Genomic DNA, 21,164 nt, shown 5'->3' with positions numbered 1-21,164 from the left:
TGTTCAACACGAAATTAACACACAAATGTATGTACTACCAGTATCTACCGTAATGACACGATGTCTGCTCATCGAATTTTTTCTATACAAGTATACGTATGCACACATGTATATACATATGTAGGTAAATTTTATTTTTCCTTTTACTAGTATATCGCTTCCTTCTTATATGTACTCATTATTCAGTTTCGTAGACGTTCGTCTTCGCCCTTGATAATGACTAGACTTTTGAATAATTTTTCGGTTATGGCACCACCTTGCGACTGTTGTTCTGTGCACTCCATATATTGCTGCTATTTGCGGTACTGACATATTTTGCTCATAAAGTAACTCACTTAATTTTTCAGCAGTAGGAGGTCCATTATTTCCGAACTTTTTCTTTCTAGTAGTATTTAAGGTGCATGTTTGAGATTTATTTATGCTTGTATTTTTCTTTTCCTTTTTAATTTTATCTTTCTTTTTGAAATTTTTCATAGTTGAAAGATATGTATAATTAGTTTCACCTTCATTAAACATGCTGTTAGAGTCCATATAACTCATACCATTATTTATATTTACATCATTTCCATTGTTATCAAAATTCATGAAATTAAATCCATTTGTATAATTAGTACTATTATAATTATTTAAATAATTATATTTATCAATTAAATTATTAGGATGCCTATTAATTAAGTCATTTTCCATTTCTCTATTATCCTTTTTATCCATTTTGTAATTATAACTATTTATGTTGTCATTTTTTATTTCCGAATTTATATAACTTTCCATATTATTGCTTGTATTACTATTATATTGAGGAGGTTCTATTCCATTCGTATTGAAACAATTATAAATGTTTATCATATCAATCGCATTTTCATTAAACTTAACATTCTTATAATAGTATACATTCGAAGGTACCCCCATGCTATTCATCATATCTGTATTATTGTAGTTGTTCATTGTATCTGCGTAATTTATACCAGCCGCGTTAATTTGACTCTTTTTTTCATAAGGACCTAGTGGGGAAAAACAAATGGTATTACTGCTGCTGTGTTTGACATTATTGGTGATGTTGTTACTGTTGCGACTGATGTTACTCTTGTTACTGGTCCTGTTATTACTGTTCTCATTAGTACTGCTATTACTATTGTCGTTAGTGCTGTTATTACTGTAGTTATTATCATCGCTGATTCCTTTATTACTGTCACAGTTGTGCGTATATCCCACTGCGTTGCTTATGCCATCGGCGTAAAAAAAAGGAGCACTATAATTTACGTGCGTTAAAGTACCATCATAATTCACATTTGATATATGATCATTACCATTATAAGAATTAACTCTGTGTGTTGCTATGATATCATCAATAGTGTTATTATTCGAATTATTACTGTAGTTATTATAATGATAATCGTGATTATTTATTATATCAACATTTGATATATTGTTCATATTTACTTGTATATTATTTAAATTCTGTACTTTTATAATACTATCACAGTCATTCACATCGCATGATTTATTACTATCTTTTATGCCTTTTTTATTCATTATACTAATTTCTAAATTTTGTAAGCACTCATTTTTTCGAAAATTTGTATCCAAATTTTTCATACCATAATTATAATATAAATTATTACACAAGATATTCAAGTTATTTCTATTATCATTACAGTTAATTTCGTTCATATTTGTGTCATCATTGCTATCATTATTATTTTTGTTACTACAGTTCTTTAAGTTATTGTTGCTATTATTGCTACTATTCGTAATATTACCGCTACCGTTGCTGCTATTATTGCACTTGTTAACATTGTTCGCGTTTATGTTATTACCACTACTATTTCCAATTTCAGTGGTACTTATGCCATGCTTATCGCTATTAATATTCTCATCCACAGCTATGCTATTAGAATTATTAATATTTTCATTTCCCTTGTTCACACTGTTAAAAAAATCATCTGCATATGGATCAACATGTGCATTTAATTTTTCTTTATCAATATTATTGTTTATCATTACATGAATGTTATTTAAATACTTATTTCTTTTTTCTTCTGCGCCATCAGTTTCTACATTGTTGAACATAGAATTATTACTACTTGAGTTACAAATTATCCTATTTTCCTTATCCGCATTATATAATGATATATTTTTATTTCCATTAAACACTATTGCATCCTCCTTTAAATTACCTTTATCACTAGTAGCTATATTACTATTTTCGTAACGAAAATCATTATTGTTTTTTGAATTTGTATGCTCCTTTTTGCTTATATCATCAGTGTATACCTCGTCGTTGCTATCATTGCATTTATCTCTGGGGTCATCATTAAGGTAGTTGTTAATAGGATTACTATTACTATCATCTTTGTTGTAGCCCTTATTATTACTACTATCGTTTTTACTACGATCGTTTTTACTACGATCGTTTTTACTACTATCGTTATTACTACTATCGTTTTTACTACTATCGTGTTTACTACTATCGTTATTACTACTATCGTTTTTACTACTAGCGTTATTGCTACTATGGTTATTACTACTATCGTTTTTACTACTATCGTTATTGCTACTATCGTTATTACTACTATCGTTATTACTACTACTATTATAATTACCACTACTATCCTCTTTAATATTCACGCTTTTATTTATGACATCGTAATATTTATTTTGTTCTGTAAAATCGACCCTATTATCAGTTATACTAGTATTTTCATTTACATTAAATGTACCTAAGTCACGAGCTAATACTAAATCATTGTTGATATTTTTGTTGTTTATATGTATATTTACATCCTCATTTTTTGTTCTACTAATAAGATTATTATTATCACTATTATTCTTAAATTCATTATCACTCTCATTATTATTATTATTATTATTACTATCATTATTATTACTATCATTATTATTACTATCATTATTGTTGTTATTGCCATCGCAGTTGGGTATATTCATATAAGTATCATTAATTTTTTGATATGTATTCATATGCATTCCACTTGGTAAATTGTTAATAATATATTCATCACTCAACTTACAATCAGTCATATTTAGAGGATATAAAATAGGATAATTCTGATCTATATTTTGTACTTGGTAATTTATCATACTATCTGGAGGACTGGCGGTCATAGGAAAGTTTGCTGACGTAGTTTCATTCTTCAAATTATTTTCTTTTTTAGTTTTTTCAAGTAATAGAGGATTACCCATAGAGTTATACATATTGTAAGAGCTATTATCAAAGGTATTCACATAACTGCTTGGTAATAGCATATAGTTGCTTACATTTTGTGTCATTTGGGGGGTAAGCAAGTTATTATTACTATTGAACGGGCTTGCACTGAGTGCGCTACTGTTTAATGCACTGCTATTCAATGAGTTGCAATTGAATGGGCTACTAGCGATTGGGCTGCTAGCGAATGAGACATTGTCATATCCATTGTAATCATAATAAAGAACGTTCCTTGGATTATTTTTTGAAGAATTTTCCATACTATAATTTAGGCTATTAAAATATTTCATTCCCTGTTGTACCCCATTTGGATTCATATACCCAATATTAGTATAATTGGTGGGACATAAACTCCTCAAGCAGTCATATGTTACAAAATTGTTGTTATAATTGTTCAGCATAATATTACTGTTTTCATTGTAACATGTGTTACTTACTTTTTTCCTATGGATATTACTACAATTACGATAATTAGTACTATTCCAATTAATATAATCTGAATTTTTCATATTCCCAGATTTTTTGTAAAACCCATTAACTCTTTCTTCACATCTTTGATTGTACATAGAATCTTGCATTAATCCACTATTACTAAAATATACGTTATTGGGGTTATTCATATAAGTACAAAAATAATTTGAGTTGAAATTATTCGTATATTTTTTATTTGTATATAGATAATTTGGTGTGTTTAAGTAATTACGGAGATCAATATTTTGCATTAAATTTATATTTCTTGAACGTTCCTTTTTCATATTATTCTTATTCGAAATAAATGCACTTAGTTTCATATTATTTTGTACATTATCATAAACATCAAATAGGGTTTGTTTTGAAAGAAATTTAAAATGTTTATAATGTTCTAAATTATTCAATAGTTTCTTTTTATTTTTAGACACCACTATTTGTTCTCCATTATTGTATGCATCATATAGATTTTGCAAGTCATCTGATAATTTTAATTTGTTATTGTTATTTTTACTGTTATTATTATTAATATTGTTTCTTTTTTCTCTTTTGCTTGATATATCTCTCTCTTTTTCCTCTTCTCGCAGGAACTCCACTATTTCAGATTCCTCTTTCAACTCATCGTTCTTGTGCTGATGTAGCGACTGACCTGCTTCTTTACATGCTGCTTGATCTTCCTGACTGTTTATGCATCCGTTGTTCATTACACATTCTAAGTCTTTTCCTATCCCTCCTGTTCCTTGTTCCATCTTCTCATTTTGCTCTCTTTCCAACTCTTGGCCATTTGCTATACCCCTTTTCCATTCTTTTAACTCCCCTTGATGAGTTTTTATATTCACTTCATTCTGTTGTAAGTGAATAAGGGATTTAAAATAATTCTGCTTATTAGGATGTCCAAGCATATTAAACATATCATGATTATTATTCCCATCACTGGGTACAATGTTACATTCGTAATTTTGAATAAAATTATTGCTGATTAACAGGTTATTTATAAAAGTGTCTATATCTTTTTCCATCTGCTCTTCATTACTCTCTCTATTACAACTGTATAAAATTAATTTCTCCACCTCTCTATCATAAAAGTATAAGAAAGTCGGATTTCCATCCTCACACTTAACCTTCATATTAGTCTTATCACTTTGATTACCATTATCATTGCCATTTTTATTACCACTATCATTACCATTATCATTAATATTATCACTATTATTATCATTATGAGTATCATTACCACAACCTTTACCACAATCTTTAATCTTCTTAGAAAAAGAGTTGGCTATTTTTATTATACTATTCTGTATAGCGTCCTTATACAGATTAAGCTCCATATCCTTATTAAGCAAATTTTTTGAATGCCCAGTTTTCGGAATAATATTGTGGTTGTACCACGTTATTTTGGGTTGTATACTATTTAGTACTTTTTTCATTAGAAAGTGTAGAATTAGGTTAGAGAATATTTTATTCATTTTGTTTTTATAAAAAGGCATATTATTAATTATAATTCTTTTACAAATATGTAAATCATTTTCCCCTATATGAATATCCTCATAATGCTTAGAATGATTTAAATGAAATGCATTAAATATATTATTTTTAATCAGTAACTGTAAGTGTCTAAGTATAAATTTCTTACTATAAAGAGTAGAATAATTCAATTTATCACATTTTTCCATTTTGTTTATCTTCATATGCTGTCTTTTATTCTCCACGAAAGAATGTAATAATGGCATGTCGGAATTAGAAATATACTCATATGAAGGAATATCACATAACACATTGTACCATAATGTATTATTACTATTATTATTATTTGGTTCACCTTTCATTTTACAATTCACTCGTGAGCAGTATGTACCTCCACCTCTCATCTTAATATGGATTTCTTCATTTATTTTATCCTCAGTAGAAGAATTATGTGTCTCACATGATCCCTCTGGTATAATTTGTAGTAAATTATTCTCAACAAATTTTTCTTTTAATTTAAAAATTTTTTTCGTTATTTTGTGAAATAAGCGCAGTTTGTTATAAAACTGTTTTTTTTTTTTTTTTTTTTTCTTCTGTATATTTTTTTAATAATTTAAGAAATTGATTTTTCAGAGTATCTGTTCCTATTTGTGATAATTTTAAAAATTGAAATTTGTCAACATATTTCACTTTTTCACTTAATGTAGCTCTTAAGAAATTCTTTTGTAAATTAAGAATCTTCCTTTTCATTTTTTCATTCGTATGAAAATGCTCCAAAAAATAGGATAAAATTTTTAAAAGATTCAACTCCTTTTCTTCATATACACCTTTGTCATAATAATGCACATAAGGAAGATAAGAAGACATTATCTCCGAATCTTTCAAAAATGAATTTATATAACTTTGTATGTACTTTTCTGCATTTTCTCGAAACACAATTAAATGATTCAGTTTTTCAAAGTCCAATTGATCTCCTTCTAATGTTTCTCCATTGTAACTTAGTAAATTTTTTATATCCGAATGTTTTTCATCTATATTATCACAATTATTTTCTTTTCTATATTGCTCATAAATGCTACCCGATGTTTTGTTTTGTTTTAATACATCCTGAGTGCTTCTTACACATGACCTGTTATTACGGCTAACACTACATTTATTATTTTGTGCTTCACTGATATAACATCCTAAATTATCAATGAAAACGTTACCATCCTTATTATCAGAATATGTGTTTTTATTCATATTATTATTTGTTTCATCATTCTTTTCATCATTCTTTTCATCATTCTTTTCATCATTCTTTTCATTATTCGCATTATTCTCTTCATTATTCGCATTATTCTCTTTATAATTCTCTTCTTTATACTCATCAACATTCTCTTCATCTTCTTCTTCATTATTCACTACATCATTGTCTTCATCGTTCTCCTTATTGTATGCCGTTTCACCTGAAGACAAGTGCTCTCCTTTTATTTCATCATAACAAAAATTAAGACCTTCATTAAAAGTAGTATAGTTTATTTTTTCATTTTTAAATATGCTTGTTACATCATTACAACGAAGGGTAACATTTTTGATTAACTCCATTTCCTTATTTTTTTTTTCCAGTTCTTTCTTGCGTATGTCACTCGAATTTGTGTCTTCAACGCTGATATTACATATACAGAGTTTTACTTGATCTGTCCCTACTTTTGAACTTAATTTAGTTAATATTTCTGATTTCTCCATTTCAACGTTTAAATTGACTTCTTCCTCACTACGTAAGTAATCATTTGTGCAGTTGTCATTAGGAGTTTCCTTCTTTTTCTCCTTAGCGTATTCACGCGTAACTTGTGCTTCTTCCTCTATCTCTTCCACTTGTTCTTCTACTAGTTCTCCTACATTCTCTTCTCTTTGTTCTTCTATTTGTTCTTCTCCTTTTTCTTCTCCTCCTTCCTTATCAGCGGCACTATCATTTTTATCTTTTTTGCTTCCTCTATTAATATTGCTTAAATCAACATAACGAAGTGAATCTGCTTTAATATGCTCCTCTTCATTATTTTTAAGGATATCATTATTATCAACGTATGTACCCTCATCCACCTCCCTTTGTACATGTCTATCGTAAATAATACAAGTACCTTCTACCATATTTTTATCACTGAAACTAGCTATTTTGATAGTTGTGTTATTCATACAATTTTTACTGTAGGACTTAATATTATCTTCTTTAATAATCCCATTGCCTTTTAATGTACTGTGGAAGCCATTTCCTGAATCGTTGTCCGCTTTTAATAGTGAATTATCTATTAAGCACGATAATACATTAGTAACATTCCCATTGCTGCTATCACAAGTGTTACACTCCAGATAGGCACTACATAAATCGTTGTTCAAATCGTTACTGAATCTGTCACTGCAAAAGTTACTGTTCGTACTACTGTAAGAACTGTTCTTCTTATCATCGCAAGCGTAGATGGAACTCCTATATGTATCATTATTTCTCATATTTTCATCATTTTTTATTTCACTCTTGTTATTAGCTACACGATGAACTCTGTTGTCTTCCTCTTCCAGTTTTGTACATACATATTTCGTACAATTGTCATTGTTTAGTTTGATATAGTTGGTCGTTGTAATATTGACTTTACTGTCGTTGCTATTTGACGTAGAAGGAATATTATCTAAACTTCTCATTTTAAGTTCACCTCTCATTTGAGGAAATTCATTTTTCCTTTTCAATTTTTTTATTTTCGTCATTTTAAAAATAGTATCATAACAATTGTTATTTTTACTATTTAATATTTCTTTTGAGGAGTCATTTAACAAGATCTCTCTCGATAATATTGGTTGATTTGTTTCTAAATTATTATTTTCTATTACTTTTCCTTTTGTTTTTTCTCTGCATAATTTTATGGTGTTCTGCACGGTATCACTTGTATTACCAACTTCCATTTTATCTGTTCATAAGATATTTACTCGTGAACTTATATTTTCATTATTTCGTAGTTCCACTATGTAATTAGAAATTATAAAAAAAGAAAAAAAAAAAAAAAAAAATGTAGAAAAAAGGGCTGGTACATGTACTTTTGAAATAGCAAAAAAGCACTGATTAAATAGTGTTCAAGTAATACATATCTGTGGTAGTATAAGAATTGAAACGAAAAAAAAAAGAATACATATTTGGATATACAGATACACATACCCACGTGCGTGCGTACATTTATGTATATAATAATTATAATTAACGACATCTACATGTTTTACGTAATTTTTACTTTATGCACGTGCGATCTTTTTAAATATTTTTAATCTTGTCATTTCCTAATTAAAAACATAAACCTTAAACTATAAAAAAGGTAAAATAACATACTTTTAATTTCATTTTGTAGAAAAACAAAAAAACACAATTATGTATTCTTCCTGCACATTTATCATTTCTAAAATACACAACACCTAATTTTAAACTTTTTAAAAATATAAATATATAAAAAAATAAAATAAAATAAAAGTAAAATAAATTAAAAGTAAAATAAATTAAAAGTAAAATAAATTAAAAGTAAAATAAATTAAAAGTAAAATAAATTAAAAGTAAAATATATTAAAAGTAAAATAAATTAAAAGTAAAATAAATTAAAAGGAAAATATATTAAAAGGAAAATATATTAAAAGGAAAATATATTAAAAGTAAAATATATTAAAAGTAAAATATATTAAAAGTAAAATAAAATATAATAAAATGGATTTAAATAAGATAAAAGGAGTAAAGAGCACATGAAAATTCAAATTTAAAAACACCAATGTAGATTTTTCGATGTTATAGTTTATCTACTAATACACTAAGGATGTAATGCACATACATACATATATACATACGTACATTTTGGTTACATTTAAAATATACTATATAAAACACATATGCAAAATAATAAATTTTAAGAATAAACGATTAAGCATATTTTCAACGAAAATAAATAATACCATGAAGTTTACTGGTACTCTTAAAAATAATCTTTTTTTTAATTTTAATTTCAACTGTAATCTCATTTAATTTTTAATTATTAACACATTAAAGGAAAATTGCACACGTATGTGTATTTTACACTCTCTGTAGGAATGTGTTATGAAATAAATTTTATGAACTAAAAATAAATTTACAAACAATTTCAATGCATTTAACATAAGTTCAAAATATTGAATAATGAGGAGTTAATAAAAGATGGATTAAAATAACCATCGATTAATAAAGAATTTAATAGGTGTATAGGCACGTATGTGTTTATGTAAAGATACATATATAAATGTAAGCATGTATAAAAATGTACATATATTTATAAATTTACAAGTAAATATAAATTAAATATCGATTGCTCCTTTTTAACAGCTGTAATAAGTAAAAACTAGTTATTGTAGTTGGAACAAAATGAAAATAAAATAAAAAATAACAAAATATACAAAATAAAGAGGAGGGTTTATATATATGTGAGTCATGCATATTCTTTATTTTATTTTATTTTATTAATTTTATTTTTCTTTTTTTCCTATTATTAAAAATAGATCGTCAAAAAAAAAAAAAAAAAAAAAAATATATATATATATATATATATATATATATATATATATATATGTTGTATTATATTTTACATGTTAAACATTTACTTTTTACTATAATGAGGTGTTTTTATATTATTCCGTGAAGTACAAAAAAAAAAAAAGGGAAAAACATTGACACACATGAAAATATATCAATATATAAATGTAAATACGTGTACATATACACAGTGATACGTGTGCTTATTTTAGTTACATTTTTGTTTATTTACCTTGTAGTTAACATGTAAAATGATGATATATGTATGTAAATATTTGGTGTGTAATTATACTTGCAATACTGTGCATATATAAAAACGGTTTTAACGTTTATAGACGCATATATGTATGTATCTAACATATGGGCATATATTCGTACATATGTGTAAATGTAGCATATAAAGCAATCCTTTCAAATAACTCAGTAATTAGAAAGGGGGAAAAATAGATATAATAAACTAATATAGATATATGAAATGTATGTCATTATAATAAGTTTAATTTGGAAAATATATCAGATAATTTCTTCAAATGTAATGTACATATGTATGTAATGTACAAAAAGTTCTTATGGAAGTGTTAGAAACTTACCTAATAGCTTCAATTTTAGCATAAAACAGGTTACTAAAAAAGATTTTTCATTATTTCTGAATTTTGTTTTCATTGATTACTATTTATTATTCAATCTACTTTTAAAATCTCTCATAATAGGAATATTGTTGTGATGATATTATTTTGTTCTGTTTTGTTTTGATTTACTTTGATTTATTTTGATTTATTTTGATTTATTTTGATTTATTTTATTTTATATCTTATTTCTTTTTTTTCACTATCATATCGCTTTTCATTATACAAATTGAAAAGCGTAAACTAAAATAAGGATAAGTATTAGAATAGGAATAAATAAAAAATTATATTACGTAAAAATAAGTAAAAAAGAAAATACAAATAACGGTATACGTATATAGATAAAAATAATATAAAAAATTTTTAAAATACTTCAAATAAATTATATGTCAAGTAAAATTTGTAATGATGTTAAAATAAATAATTTTTGATAATAAGCCATGTTTTAAAGTTAGCCTATTGCTTTTATTTCGTCTGCAAAAATATTTATGAATGTTCTATATAAATTTTCAGGAATGAAAGACCTTTTAATGATATATCACTGTATACTAAATTATTTATTATAACATTTTTTTCCTTGACTTTTTTAACATATTCCCTTTATTTGAGTATATATTTCGCATTCCGTGAAGTCTACTGAAAATTTGTACATATATATGTATGAATATATGTGTATGCTTACGTGTGTATATGCAAGTGTACATATATGTGTACATATGTACATATATACATGTATATTTCATCAAATAAATGTATTATGTATAAATAAAATGAAAAGAACTGCGATTGTACCTCTTTTCTATATTATACATGTATTTGCTTAATTCCTATTTAACGCGCATTTATGATGGGAGCAAAAAATTTGACGTTGCAAAAAATGTTAAAAGTTTAACTTGAGTATTTTCCTTTTTTTTTTTTTTTTTACATTACATAATAATACTTAACAGGACTGAATAAAAATAATACTTCTATATTTTCTTAAGTACGCAGTAAATGTTATATGTATATTTATTTATTTTTCACAGCAAAAGAGAAGTATAATACATATATATGTATGTGAACGCACTTTATATTTTTTGTGTAATAACTAATGCTTACTCTTAACATAGAAAATGGTAAAAGCAATCCAATTTTTTACTTCCTTCTAAAGAGACATATCTACGTGTTCATTATATTTTATAAATTTATAATAATAGCATATAGCAAAATAGATAAACTGTAACATAAAAAATGACGAAATATATAGCAAAATTCATAATGAAATGAATAATGAAATAAATAATTGTACCTTCATTACACACAAAAATTAAAAAGTACTTTTTCCTTCGTATTTTTTTCATTTTTTTGTTTTTTTTCATTTTTACTGCAGAATATTTTATTTTTAAATTTTAAAAAACGTAGTTTTAAAAAACAAATTTTTAATTTCATAAATTTTAAGTTAACCTGTAAGAGTAATGTTTATTTTATTATGTCTATAAATTTAAGGAACACTTCTTGACTGTAAAATTGTTTTACAATTTTAAATGCCTAAGTGAACATTTCTTCCACTCTTATCTAAGGAGAAAAAAACAAAAAGAAAAATATAAAATTCAAACTCGAACGAGGAAAAGCAAAAGTTTATATCGTTTTATGTGACTGTTTTACAGAGCTTACCCTTTTTTTTTCTTCGGAAAAAACATTTAATATCCCTAAGCGATGCGCATATTTATGAGTATGCATGCATGTACGTAAGTGTATGTATGTAAGCGTATGTAGATATGTATTTACTTAAGTGTATGTATGTATTTACGTAAGTGTATATATATATGTACGTATGCATGTGGTACATGCTAATGACTGTCTAATCCTTCATACCTTTACAAGTAACTTGTAAAATACAAAAACAGTCAATTTTTTCCCCAAGTATTTATTATTATTGTTTACCTTTTTTAGCAATTTGAGATTTCTTCTAATAGGGTGTAAACATACTTTCCATATGGTAAAATATTATACGTGCATTTATACGATTAAAACACATTTTTCCCTTACGTTCACGAAAGAAAAAAAAAAAAAAAAACATTTAAAACAAATACCTCAATAAAAGAGAGAAGTATACTAAATGCATTCGTACATTTTTTAGATAAAACCTTTTTTGTTGTAAAAAAGTGAGGTAATATATTACACTATATTCTAATAGCATAAATAATTATAAATTGATTTATGAGAACTTATTTTAATATTTAAAAATGAAAAATGCTAAATCTAAAACACTTCAAATAAAATGAGTGAACTAAAATTAAATTGTCTTCACTTACTAATACTTTTTGTCTTATCGTACTCTCCATTGGTTAAATCCGTAAAATAAAATTGAATTTTATGAATTGTTTAAACAGATAAAAGAAATATTGCTTCCTGCTTATTCAGGATAAACGGTACGTGATAGACGTACACATAAGTCATTTTTTCTTTTTCACTTCCATTGTATATTTTTATATTTTATTTTATTCTATTCTTTTATATTTTATTCTATTCTATTCTATTCTATTCTATTCTATTCTTTTATATTTTATTCTATTCTATTCTTTTATATTTATTCTATTCTATTCTTTTATATTTTATTTTATTCTATTCTTTTATATTTTATTCTATTCTATTCTTTTATATTTTATTCTATTCTATTCTTTTATATTTTATTCTGTACTATTCTTTTATATTCTATTTTTTTCTACTTTATCCCTATCTATTCTTTTTTTTAATTTTACTTAGAGTATGAAAACGAGACCAGTCGGTAAAAAACAACTGCCATAAAAAGAGAAAAACAAATAAATATACATTTTATCCCAAGCTAATATTTATTTCGTACATGAAGGAACAATTATATGAATGATAATTCTAGAGCCTTAAAAGGGGATACAAACCTAAATCATATATATTATTTTAATATACGCCTTATTTTTTCATTTCCCATTTGGTATACACATATGTGTGTGTAACCATAATTACGTGACGTAGTTCGTTCATGTTATTACATATGTGCTACAATTATATATATATACATATTATATATATATACATATTATATATATATGCATATTATATATATATATATATGTATATATATTCCCAATTTTGAACATACGAAATAGTTTCACAGTATTAATAGAATAATTCACACAATTTTAAAATTTCAGATTTTTTAAAATTTTTTTTTGTTGTTATAAATTCTGTTTAAACGAGAGAAAACACAAAAATATATATATATATGTATATATGAACCTTTAGAACGCATAGGGTTGGAAAAAAGAATAATCATGTTAGTGAAAAAAAATACGAAAAAGCCAAAAAGGGAATCTATTTACACGATTTCATAGTTTATAACGCATTATTTCGTTTTCTTCTTTTTACTGTGTAAAGGTATTTCATAATTTAAAAAAATTAAAAAAAATTACTAACGAATTTTCTGAAAAGCAAAAAAAAAAATTTAATACGTTCACGTCAAAGTGTATTATATACGTAACCATTTCATTCATGTGTAATATATTATGCGTACATTCATACGAATATACATAAAAAAAATTATAAATTCAAAATTATAAATTCAAAATATAATTTATTTTATTATAAATATGTAAAAATAATATAGTACAAGAAAGGAGCGTACGTAATTTAGCAAACATAAGATAAAGGCCAAAAAATATGTTCATCTCTCACTATGAAAATAAAACGAAAAAAAATTACAAAATGAAAAAGTAATGAAAGAAATTAAGAAACTGAAAGTTTAATTTCAAAGTGAAAAATATTTCTTTTTATTTCTAGATTGAACAAATTTATAGTTCTTATGTAATTTTTATAATATAGTAAATAAATGCATTATATGTTACATTTATTATATTATGATTGAAGGGGTAAAGGAAAAAACTGATTAATGAGAGCGCAAATTTAATTAACTGCTTTTGTGATAGTTTATATTAAATGAAAAAAGAAAGCGAAAATAAACAGGTTCATGAGTGAAGCACATGTGAACATATAAAAATTATACACCATGCATTATATATAATAAATAACGCATAGCAGTATATAAAACGCATAACACAAATATACGTATATATACACATATATATACATCGGTGAATCCTTATATACATTCATGTATACACGTATTTACATACGTGAATATCTATATATACATTCGTGCATACCTATATTTACATTCGTGCGTACCTATATTTACATTCGTGCATACCTATATTTACATTCGTGCGTACCTATATTTACATTCGTGCGTACCTATATTTACATTCGTGCGTATCTATATTTACATTCGTGCGTACCTATATTTACATTCGTGCGTACCTAGATTTACATTCGTGCGTATCTATATGTACATGTGTGCTTATATATATATACATATGTACATGTATATGGATGTATACCTACATAAATAGGTATATACACACATATATTACACAAAACACCCCAGTAGTAATAGCGACCTATACATTTGTATATATGTGTTATTTATCCCCCTGAAAAAAAAAATTATTTTATTAAACAAAACAAAACAAAACAAAACGACAAGATGGATTTTGAGAGAAACCTGCACAAAAGTGATATTGTCACATCAGCCTCAGGAGTGATAGCACTATTGAACGAGGAAGAAACTAGTTTAAAAATATTTGGTTTGGAAAAGTTGAATGCTATTGTTGATATATACTGGCCTGAATTAGCTGACCATATTTTTAAAATTGAGGAATTATGTGAAGATCAGAATTTTGTAGGTCGAGAGCTAGCCAATTTAGTTGCCAGTAAGGTTTATTTTCATTTAGAAAAATACCCAGAAGCTTTAAAATATGCACTGTGTTCAGGTAAATTGTTTAATATAAATGAAAAATCGCAATATGTTGAAACAATGTTGGCTAAATGTATTGAGAAATACGTAGAAATTAGGGAAAGGGATTATGAAGGTGAGGATTTTAGCAATGACGATTATTGCGATAATGACAATATTAATGGATACAACAACATTAGTGGTTACAACAGTAGTAACAATAACAACAATAATAATAATGTTAATAATGTTAATAATGTTAATAATGTTAATAATGTTAATAATAATAATAATAGTAATCATGTTCCCGTTCATAATAATAGCGGTAAAAGTAACCTTACCATTAATAATGGAAATAGTGGAGCTTCTTTTATTGCTAGTAACGCGTACAATACCAATGTTAATTATAACAATGTGGATGATGACAATACATACAGTAGAAGCAACTTTAGCCTGTATAATAATTTTGACAACAATATTAGTAGTTATCATAATAACAGTAATACCAATAAAGGTATAAATGATAAGGACATTTTTAATTTGGATTTAAATAATGATATAAATAAAAAAATGGAGCAATTTGTTGATGAGATGTTAGAAATATGTATAAAAAATAATAGCGTGAAAGAAGCGTTAGGGGTTGCTTTAGATGCCAGACGTTTGGATAAAGTAGAATATATCATTTTAAATTCTCCAAATAAAATAGAAATATTACAGCATTCTATTTCTAATGAAAGACATATTAATACTACTAAAAAATTTAGAAGAGATTTTTTTAAACTTTTAGTAAAAATTTATCTTTCCATGGATGAAGAAGAATTGAAAAACGAATATATTAATTTATGTAAATGTTTATTTTATGTAAATGATTATGTAAAAGTTGCAGAGATATTATTAAATCTGTTACATAATTATCATTTGATGGCATATCAAATATCTTTCGATTTAGTAGATTTAGAAAATAGAAAATTTTTAAAAAATATTTTAAGACAAATAAAAGAAATTCTTATGAAAAATAAAACGTACTATTACGGAGAGGAAAATTATAGTACTATTTCATTCAATGAATTGAAAAAAGATACAATTATTACGAATGACAATATTTTAGTTGAACAGCATGCAAATGGGGATCAGAGTGAAAGAAAAGATAATGCTCATGCCGATGCCGTTGCAACTTCGGCTGTTGTTGATGATAGTAAAAATAAAAATAATAATATTGGTGATAATACAACTCCTTTGCAAAATCAAGAAAATAGTGTGAACGAAACGATAGAGAATGAAAAAGTACAGGAGGAGGAATTGGAAAAAGAGAATACAGACAATGATAAGAACAGCGAATCGAAAAAGGAAGATAAAAATAAATCATCTGATGATGATGTATTCATGTACGTACATGAAAAACATAAATTATATGATAAAATAAAAATATTAGTTTATATATTAACTGGAAAAGTAACCATAAATTTATATATCGAATTCTTGCATCGTAACAATCATGCTGATTTAATATTATTAGATAGTTATAAGAATGCTGTAGATTCTAGAAGTAGTATAACACATCATGGAATTGTAATAGCACATGCATTAATGCAAACAGGCACTACATGTGACGTTTTCTTACGTTCAAATATTGAGTGGTTATCAAAAGCAATTAACTGGGCTAAATTTTCAGCCACTGCTTCTTTAGGAGTTGTATATAAAGGACATGTAAATGAGTCTTTCATTGTTCTTTCATCTCATTTACCATACAACGATGTAACCCGACAGATAGCAAACAATTTAAACGTAGGTATTTCACCAAGTGGTGTATATTCAGAGGGGGGTTCCTTATATGCTCTTGGTTTAATACATGCCTGTAATAATACTAATGATAAGAAGGTAAAAAATTATTTATTAGCTCAATTAAAATTAAATGTGAATGATGAAGTATTACAACATGGTTGTTGCTTAGGGTTAGGTTTAGTTTGCTTAGGAGAAAGTGATGATGATTTAGTTTATGATGAGTTAAAAGCAGTTATGTATTCTGATTCTGCAGTAGCAGGTGAAAGTGCTGCTTATGCCATTGGATTGTTAAAATTAGGGAGTGGAGATGAAAAATGTGTAGATGAATTGTTGGCATATGCACATGATACGCAACATGAAAAGATAACAAGAGCATGTAGTATAAGTTTAGGATTTGTTATGTTTCAAAAGGAAAAAGAAGCAGATGCATTAATTGAAGAATTAATAAATGATAAAGATGCTATTATAAGATATGGAGGTATGTTTACTATCGCTTTAGCATACTGTGGTTTATCAAATTATAATAAACATATAATAAAGAAATTATTACATTTTTCTGTTTCAGACGTAAGTGATGATGTTAGAAGAGCAGCTGTTATTGCATTAGGTTTTGTATTATGTAATACCCCTTCACAAGTACCCATGTTTTTAAATTTATTAATTGAAAGCTATAATCCACATGTACGTTATGGTGCTGCTCTAGCGTTAGGTATTGCATGTGCAGCATCAGGAAATGAAGAAGCAATAGATATGTTAATGCCGTTATTAACAGATACAACCGATTTTGTTAGGCAGAGTGCTTTCATATCATTAGGATTAATTTTTCAACAATCAAATGAACATGTTAATCCTAATTTTAAAAAATATAAAGATGAAATTATGAAAATTTTATCAGATAAACACGAAGATATTATGGCAAAATTTGGAGCTATTGTAGGTGCTGGCTTATTAGATATATGTGGAAGAAATGCTGTTTCTACGTTTTTTACAAGAAGAGCTAATATTATAAGACCGCAGTCAGCTGTTGGTTTTTGCCTGTTTAGTCAATTATGGTATTGGTTTCCTTTAATACATATGATAAGCTTAACCTTTTTACCTACTTGTTTAATTGGCCTTACAGAAGATTTGAAAGTTCCTAAAAACTTTAGTGTTATATCTACTTGTAAAAATCATACTTTTGACTATCCTTCTTTTTTAAGTAAGGAAAAAACGCAAGAAAAAAAAGAAACAGTCACAGCAGTCTTATCTACAACTGCCAAGAGAAAAACATTGAAATTGAAGAAACAAAAAAGTGATAACAAATTAACAAAGGAAAAAACAGCACAAGACGACAATAGTTCTGTTTTATCTGATGGAAAATCTATGAAAAATTTAGAAATTTTAAGTACAGCAGCTACAGTAGGTCAGTCTAGTCATGTATCTCATGCAGAAAGCATTGAAGGTAGTGCAAATGACGAAAATACGAACGAACAGGCAAATGATTCAAATAATTTTGCACATCTACAAAAAATTAAGAAACCTGACAGTAAAAGTAAAAATACTAGTATATCGTCATCCACTAATAATAACGTAAGAAGGAGAAGAAACTATTACGTGTGTGTGTGTTAGCATATACAAATACATATATGATTGTAATTTGCGTGTGTATCTACGTATATGTGCATGTGTATATATTGTGAATATACATACAAATATTTATATAACACATATGTAACATATGTGTAACACATATATATCGCATATACATTACGTTGTATATATAATATTTTTGCATTGACAGGTTGATATGAAAAACCCGTGTAGAGTTATAAAAATGCAAGAAAAGTTTATTGAGTACCTACCCAGTGATAGATTCAAACCTATTCTTCCAACACGAAAATCGGGCTTTATTATGCTTATAGATACAGCGTAATTATTAATAATTATATAAAAAGATAAAATAGAATAATCGTAACATTCCACACATTATCTTTTATCAGTACATATTCCGTCATATATATATATGTGCATATGCATCATCTTTTTGATTATATGTATAGGCCATCAGAACCATCCGACTTTATAGAATTAAACCTTGAGAATAATAGCAAGAAGGAAGCTCCTCCTTTTGAGCCTTTTGTGTGGAAAGAAGAAAATTAATTTTTTTTTTTTTTTCCCCCTTTCCTCAGCTCCCCTTTTATTTTCTTTCAATTTTCATTGTAAATGCGTTTTAATGGATCACACCATTTGTCGTACACATATATATATACTTATATGTATACGTATATATTGATGTATATGTGTATGTGGACATATATATATATATATATATTCATATACGTACATATTTACACGAATGTTTATATATTATCCTTTTAACAAGCTAAACATTTATGCGCGTATTTTACGTACAGTACAACATTCATTAATAATTTTTTTTTCTACATAGCTCCAAAACACAAAAGATTATTTTTCAAGTTCTGTAAGATAATATGAGGTTATATATGAAGCCATAATAATAAAATTAAAATAAAGAATGTGCGTATTTATGCATGTGCTAAAACTTACAATTTCCTATAAATATATATAGCATAAATGTGTACTTTGTATATATATAGAGAGCGTATGTATGTACGCAGAACGATATTTATGCATTATAGAAAAGACAAGTATTTTTATAAAAAAAAAAAAATATTTCATAATAATTAATATAACACTCTGAAATATGTGTGTTGTATTTAAGTAGCCTTTAATTATAAAAGTATATATTTTATAACTTAAAAAAAAATTTTATTTTTTTTTTTCAAAAACAGTTTTAACGTAATTTATATAGTTTTATTAAAAAAAAAAAAAAAATTACAAATCTTGAGAACATAGTATTATTAACAATAAAATCTCCTTATTTGTTTCTTTAAGTATGTTAATAATTTAAGCATTTTCTCAATATGATTAAGCGACCTTTTTTCGAAATGTTCACAAACAGAACAAGCAAATGCTTGTATTGCTTTAATAAATTTTGTACCATTATAATACATTGTTACAGTTCTGTTGTTTTTCTTTTATTTTTTACTAAAAGAATACGCTTTTCCTTAAAGTATCACAATTCACTTATCAGGTAATTATTCAAAAATAAAAAAAAGAAATGTCTACTTCTCATTTCAAAATTCGACTTGAATACTATTTTTACATATTTTAAACAAATTCATAGGAAAATATAAAACATAACAATGTTCATTTTAAAAATATAATTTTTGTAGTATTATATATATTACACTGCAAATATATAACAAAAATAATATAAAGACAAAAAAAAAAAATAATAATAATATATATATAAACCACATAACATGTTGAATTACGCATTTACGTTAAAAGATATATCCATAGTAGCTTATAAGCAAACAACAATTTGCTCTCATGTCATTAATTTCAGGAAACACTTAAATTTTATTTTTTGGTTTTTCTTTTTTTAAAATATCTTTAATTTTTACATAATAATTAAATGTTGTAATTATAAAAATATCATAACATTAAATTCACATTAATAAAAAAAAAAAAAAAAAAAAAAAAAAAAAAAAAAATTGAATATAAATAATTAAAAAACTAAATATTTTAATAAATTAAAAAAATTGCATAAATACATAGTGCACACATGTGAATGTATATGTACAAGTAAGTATATATATGTATATATATTCGTATATAAATATGCATATATATATTAAGGAAAGAGATAGTCATATACCTATGTAGAACCGTGTGCGCGTGTGGATACGCGTACGTATATATAGGCCTGAATACATACATAGTATACAAGCATAAGCGTTTGATTAGTTTTTTTGAATTTAATATAAATAAACATAAAAAAACATTATAATGAATTTATCATAAAATAAAAGTAAAATAAATAACTGAAACATATATGTGTAATAATATATTTGTATAATTATATATTTTGATTTAAAAAAAAAAATATTAAAATCCAAAAAAAGAAAGAATACTTTTTTTGTTTTTTTTTTTATTATAATAAAATTTTTAATTTCAATATAATTCATTAAAAAGTAGGGCTATTATAAATGGATTTAATTATATCATATATATATATATATATATATATATATATATTGATCTAACTTGTTCATCCATCATTATAAATTTTTTTTTATTTCTTGGTGGTATATAATTTTAATGTATTTTTTTCCAGTGCAGCCTATTAAAAATGTATCAGGTACCAATACATAA

At 25.6% G+C, this 21,164-nt stretch overlaps 2 protein-coding genes across 2 annotated transcripts; one reads left to right on the top strand and one right to left on the bottom strand.

The window, feature by feature from the left end:
- Positions 1-165: 165 nt before the first annotated feature.
- PmUG01_12050700 (conserved Plasmodium protein, unknown function) lies at positions 166-8,092 on the bottom strand (the record flags this gene model as incomplete). The annotated part of the gene is given in 2 exon segments (XM_029006727.1): positions 166-5,724; positions 5,738-8,092. The coding sequence occupies 2 exon segments, from the start codon at positions 8,090-8,092 to the stop codon at positions 166-168; spliced, it is 7,914 nt and encodes a 2,637-aa protein (XP_028863187.1).
- A 6,820-nt stretch (positions 8,093-14,912) lies between these two features.
- RPN2 (26S proteasome regulatory subunit RPN2, putative) lies at positions 14,913-19,082 on the top strand (the record flags this gene model as incomplete). The annotated part of the gene is made up of 3 exons (XM_029006726.1): positions 14,913-18,512; positions 18,724-18,851; positions 18,983-19,082. The coding sequence occupies 3 exons, from the start codon at positions 14,913-14,915 to the stop codon at positions 19,080-19,082; spliced, it is 3,828 nt and encodes a 1,275-aa protein (XP_028863186.1).
- Positions 19,083-21,164: the final 2,082 nt, after the last annotated feature.

This window comes from Plasmodium malariae, assembly GCF_900090045.1.
Source record: "Plasmodium malariae genome assembly, chromosome: 12".
Lineage (NCBI taxonomy): Eukaryota > Apicomplexa > Aconoidasida > Haemosporida > Plasmodiidae > Plasmodium > Plasmodium malariae.
This window is presented reverse-complemented; position numbering and strand designations above follow the sequence as displayed.